At 42.4% G+C, this 6,276-nt stretch overlaps 1 protein-coding gene across 1 annotated transcript in view; it reads right to left on the bottom strand.

Moving 5' to 3' along the window:
- The window catches only part of LOC106811008, a 7,021-nt gene extending 5,981 nt beyond the window's left edge, over positions 1-1,040 (bottom strand). The window contains exon 1 of the mRNA XM_014814517.1: positions 768-1,040. Coding sequence (XP_014670003.1) covers positions 768-776 — 9 coding nt within the window. The 5' untranslated portion in view covers positions 777-1,040. The remainder of the gene's footprint in view (positions 1-767) is intronic.
- Between the last annotated feature and the right edge of the window lie 5,236 nt (positions 1,041-6,276).

The raw sequence follows: 6,276 nt of genomic DNA, 5'->3' as shown, positions 1-6,276 counted from the left end.
CACTCGCTCGGTCTTGGTCGCTCCACTCTCTCGCCGAATCATCCCCCACATTTCACTACATATTGCTCATTTGGTGCCCCCTCTTTTTGAAATTCTTGGATCCGCCCCTGGTACTACCAGTAGTAGCATCCCACAACCGCACAAGCAGGACAGGAAGGCAAATCAAATTCAACAGCAGATTTGCCGACTTCTGGGCATAAAGTCTGTACTCTTCAATTATTTGCCTCTAACAAGCATGACATTAAGGTGTATTTATTGCTTACCTAATAAATAGTGTGCATGAATAAAGGTTAATAAATGTTGTGTATTGGACTATTAATTGGTTACTGTTTGCTTATGTATTATTCGGGTGCTGGCTGCAGGTTAAATAGTATTCCAGATGCCAGCCCAAAATTATGGAGTATTCCAGATGCCACTGAAAATTAGAGAGTATTCCGGATGCCAAAGGGGGGGGGCATGGACCCCCTCATAATATAAGTGCCTTCGGGGATAAACCCGGCCAATAAATAACAGAGTGGCTATCAGTATATGCCCGGCAGCCGGCATATATATCTGACGGCTGCCGCGGGCACGGTCTTCGATTTCCTAAATGCACGGCAGTTTTCAATTTTCAGCGTTACCTCAAGTAAACAAGGGTTAGGGTAACCCGGTTAGGGTTAGGAACTGCCGGGCATTTAGGAAATCGAAGACCGTGCCCGGCTGCCGGGCATATAACCACAGCGAATAAATAAACAGGTGCATATAATGACCATATATATTATACATACCGACGACATCGTAATCCGCCGCTTGAGAACAATATTATTAATTTGGGCCTAGTAGTAGAATAACACAGAGATTACCGCGGCAGAGTCGGCAACAAAATTTCACTCAGCAGAATGGTGGCAAAAAAATGAAATGCCGCCACTTTCCAGGTAGCATGGGATGTTAGCATTCAGTGCGTAAATTCATGTTCGCACGGTTACTCCATAGAAGTTCTCTCCGCGGTACTTTCCAGACCAACACAATGCACAAATCTAGGGATTTGCAGTTTGCTTTGGTTTGCACCCCCTAGTAGGTAGGCAACAAGTGAACGCTGGTTTGTAGCGTCAAGGCCACTTTGATCAAGGTCAATCGCAAAACCAGTCAAATCATAATAGTGAGCTAACGCCGGGCTATCATGCCGTGCATTAATTCGTATGTTCGGGTCCCGAGGGGAGGGGGCACTCACCCTACACTGAGAAGTCAAAAATGGGGGGGCTCTGGAACTAACTTAGACCTGAAAATGGGGGTCTCTGGAACTAATGTTTGTTGAATGTGGGATGCTCTGGAACTGGCTAAATTCGAAAGTTGTGATTTGTGGTGCGCACATACGCAATACGCACACATTTCACAGCGGCAATAAAACCATAGATATATATATCAGGAGTAGATAATAGGGAATTCCCTATTATCTACTTCTGATATATATAGAATGAAGATCTATGATAAAACACACGCACGGAGTTTATCATCGGATGTAAATAAACAAGAACAGCAGCACGGAAACTAGGGTCTCCGGAACGGGAAAAGGGTAAGATCTGCATGGTAACTCAACTTGTGATGCTCTGGAACGAGATATTCTTAAAAATGCGATGCACTATAGCTGTCCAGCGGTACACAACTAACCCGACCGTGCAGGCTGTGTGACTAACGTCAATATACGTCGTATTCTAACCCTAGCAATACCGTTTCTTGGAGCTTGTACACAACATGAAAAAAATCACCTGTGCTTACGTGTAGCATGGCGAAGCATTCGCTGAAAGAGAAAAATAGGAAAGAAGAGGAAGAGCAATATGAGAAAGAAAAGAAAGAAGAAGTGGGATATCGAAGAAGTAGGGGAGAGACGAGGAGGGAAATGAGGAAATGAATGAAGGGAATAGGGTGGTGGAGAAAAAGAAGAAAAGGTAGGCTAGTATACTAGTGGAAGAAGAAGAAGAAGAGGGGCAGGATCGAGGAGGAGTAGGTGTAGGAGGAGTAGGAGCATGAAAATGAGAAGGAGAAGGGGGAGAATGTATAGGAGAAAGAGGAGTGGGAGCTAGAAGAGGGAGGAAAGTAAGCCGAAGAAAAATAAGTACATATCGCAAGAAAGATCGAGCTTACAATGTTATCTCAGTTACAATGTTACAAATGTTACAATGTTACAATGTTACAATGTTACAATGTTACAATGTTACAATGTTATCTATGTTATCTATGTTATCTATGTTATCTATGTTACAAATGTTATCTATTTTACAAATATTAATCGCAGAACTCCGAGTAACCCTGACAAATAGCTGCTACCTCAACTAATTGGCATGCAAACGTTTAATTAGTCTTTGCATCTAACATGATTCGCAAAAGTAGTGCTAATTAACTCTACTTAATTGGTGCAACAATTGATGTACCATATAGTTTTATTGATTATAAATTAAGGCGAGATAAAAATCTTGCCTCCCGGGCCAACATTATTAGGCCTACATAAGTATATTTTTCACAAAGGTAAAACGCTTGTCGGGGGCGGATCCAAATGAGAGTCCAGCGGCGCGGGCCACCTTTTTGCGATAGGGGTTTTCCGGCGCGGAACATATTTTTTCAGTATGTGGCAAATATTTGTTTCAGTTTGAAATCGACTAGAATGTAACCGTAAATCCGTAAAATAATCTGTGGAGTACCGCCCCTCCCCCGCTCCACATTCACCTGACCCGGCCCTTCCCTTCCAGAATTCCTCGCTGGATCCGCCACGTTCTTCTCTAACTGAATCGGGTGCAGTGGCGGATCCAAGGGGGGCGCAAGAGGCGCGCCCCCTTATTTTTTGTCCACCCCCTATTCGGCACGCCAAGCGCACGCACCGGCGCTATCACAAAATCCGCACCTCCTAAAATGAAATCCTGGCTGTAGACGGGGCGGTTGCGCCCCCCCCACCCGATCTCAAAATCCAAGATCTGATCACGTCACGCTCGATCTCTCTGCTGCGTGATCCATTTACTCGAGAAAAACCTCGCATGCTTCCGCGCCTTTTGATTGGTCTGCAAACTAACGCTGAGAAATGCAAAGACTCCGTGGAATACACGTTAGCAAAGCGCTGGCATTTAAATGCAACATTTGCCGAATGTATAGAGTTGAAATCCTATTTGTTACCTAGCTGCTACCTGGACAGGAGTATCATCATATCAGAAAATATTGATATATATTTGCGATGATGATGCTCCAGATATAATGTTGTATATCATCGAAACGAATAATTATTGTGCCAGTGAGGACAACGTGCTTTCGTTACCTAGATAGCTCTGTCGACGGTCAGCATGTTTTGTGGATGCTTGAGGCGAAACGGTGACTGATGTTCAGAAAGAGCGGTTTTCACGTGGCAAACGTTGCCCGGAGCATACACCGGGAAGACATCGAGTTCGATTCTTTTTTATTTCTATTCTATCCCCTCTATCTAAACATTTTATTACATATATAGAAACAGAAGCTCATATATCTATACTAAGTTTTTTTTAATCTGTAATAACGTGTTTAAAAAAATTAACTATAATCTGGTTCTAGCGCGGTTGCAATGGACAAAATGACTATTCTAGCCTAACCTGTCTTATTGATTAAACATATACCTGGCGCTTCAGCATATCTTCTTGTGTAGCCAGTGACAGGTGGCGATTGATGAAATAACAAGTTTCTAACTACTCCGGTGGTAAATCGTTCAGGATTTGCGGTCATTGGTCGACCTTGTCTTTATTATAGTGTTGTGCAGCTAGGTATTGCAGCCCTGAGGTTACGTCGAATAATTGTTTAATAATTTTACTATATTATTACGTGATATATTTTTAAGATTTATTTTTGGGATTACGTTAATTCATCGTATATGCCAGTATATTATATGTACTTATAATACTCTACATAAAACAAAAATATTAGTTGACATATAGTCACGCACACACTCATGCACACACGTACGCCCCCCATGCACGTACGGACGCACGTCCATACATAAATCAGTTAGTTTGTATCGAATAAAACAACTCAACTGTAAAATCTTTTGAATTAACTATCTGTTTATTGGCAAATTATAGCGACTGTCGCCTGTAACAACTAAAATTGTACTACATAATTTATGCGGTTATATGCAATTAAGGATGTGGGAATAACAGGAAAAGCTATATTTTTTCCCGAGAATGCAGCAGCAGGTAGATATCCTTACATTACGGTCCATAAAATCTAGAACCTATATTCGCTAGCGCGCTAAAACTTGAAAATGGAGTTGAAGACACCGGCACAATGTCATAGCTCACCGTGCAAAGATACATAGCTGTTCCATTAATTTTCCCGGCTGACGTCCCGGGAATTCAGGGAGCAATAAACAGCCTTGAAACAGACGCCTGGGAACGGCGCAATAAACAGACAAATTTGCCCGACAACAGCGCATGATAACTAACTGGTATACCAACTCCTAGTGCGAACCAAGCGTCAACGAGTATGGGATTATCGGTCGGCCTTGACCTGGGTCCATCTTCCAGGCCTAAACAGATTATTATATACCCCATGTAGAAACCGCGCTAAGAAATATATTCGTGCTAAATGTACATAGGTAAAGGATCGTAAGACGATCTCCCACAGATACGAGGGGAGTGCTTAGGTTTAGAGCTATCGAGAGATGAGTATCGCATTAAGACTATGTTACATATACAACGCAACGTAATCTACAATGTACGATCAAACCAAATCAGGAGCACTATTGGCTCTACGCATAAAGCAACACTTTGCTCTGCTCACCAGTAAAGCGCTATTAATAAACAGTAATTTCAGAAAATAAGCGTGTATTGATTATTATTCGATACGTATAGCGTAGGGATGACGTAATTCAACGCTATTGTGAAGTTGGTATTTGACCTGCGATTATCGATGAACAGGGAATTAAAATACGCAAGTAAGTTCTCGGTGCGTCATTAGGAGATCACACTGATAAGGATTATGTGAATAATGACACGGATAAACTCTGCGCGTAAAGCCATAAAGATGCTATCAGCGTATAGCATTGCATAGACAGTGACTATGTCCTGCGAGTGTCTGTGTGCGCGTGCGAGAGCGGCTATGCCTGTGTGTGCATGTTCGTGTTCAAGTACACGTGCGTGTGTGTGTCTGTATGTGTATGTGCGCGCGCGTGTGTGTGCGTATGTGTGTGCCTGCGTGCGTGCGTGTGGGTGCGAAGTGTGTGTGTTCTGTGTGTGGTGGTGTGTGTGCTGTATGTGTGTTGTGCTGCCCGAATGTGTGTGTGTGTGTGTGTGTGTGTGTGTGTGTGTGTGTGGTGTGTGTGTGTGTGTGTGTGTGCAAGGCGGTAGACTTCGGCGGAGGGAGAGGAAAGTTCGCCCCTATATTGTGGTGAAAAACAAAATGTCTAACAAACGCATATACTACAAAATACGTGTAATATAAATAATAGCACAAAATAATTTCTTAACCCTTATCTTATCTTAAGAGTGGTTGTCTTCTTAAATGCTAAAAATGTAATTTTTTCGACATTTTACTAGTAAGTCACAAACATCTGCGTGTGTGTGAATGCATATGTGCTTGTGTGTGCATGTGTTTCCGTGGGTATGCGCGCGTATCTGCATGCATAACGACGTTATTGTGTGTGCTTGTATATGTGTGTGTGCGCGCGCATGTGGGCGCGCGTGTGCATGCATGGAGTGATTACTGTGTTTGAAATATACCATCATGAAATCGTAATATACTAGAATTAGCAACACTCACGTGTTTGATCTGATTAAGTCCGACAATCCTGAGGGAATCTCCATTTACCTTACTTTTCCCTCAGTATGGCAGGTTTGGCGCAGACTTCATCTGCTCACGTATATGTAAAACAAATTCATCCATTTACCCCAACCTAAGAAACGCTTACTACACAGAATCGTAGAATCGTTAGAACCGTTTTTGTCTGAATATTGTTTATTGTTTGTTTCTTTGTTACGAATCTATCCTTAGAAACAAGTAAATATATGTGGCTGAATTTGCTCTCAAAGTTGTTTCTACGCGTTTTTTCCCGAGCAACGCCGGGTACCCGGCTAGTGTGCAACAATAATCTGCAATTAACCTTGAACTAAAATCCAAGCGAGCAGTGATAGTTAGTCATAAATCAGAATCGGAGCAGCAGGCATTCTTTGAAAAACAACAAAGGCCACAAGACAAAACTAGTCTGAGGACCTGTCACACAATGGTGTGCCTATTTTTTGTTATCGATTAACTGACGAAAATACCTGTTCAGAAGACAAAAATCCTAAC

This window comes from Priapulus caudatus, unplaced genomic scaffold, assembly GCF_000485595.1.
Source record: "Priapulus caudatus unplaced genomic scaffold, Priapulus_caudatus-5.0.1 Scaffold495, whole genome shotgun sequence".
Taxonomy (NCBI): Eukaryota; Metazoa; Priapulida; class Priapulimorpha; order Priapulimorphida; family Priapulidae; genus Priapulus; species Priapulus caudatus.
The sequence above is the reverse complement of the archived record's forward strand: the minus strand, read 5'-3'. Positions and strand labels throughout refer to the sequence as shown.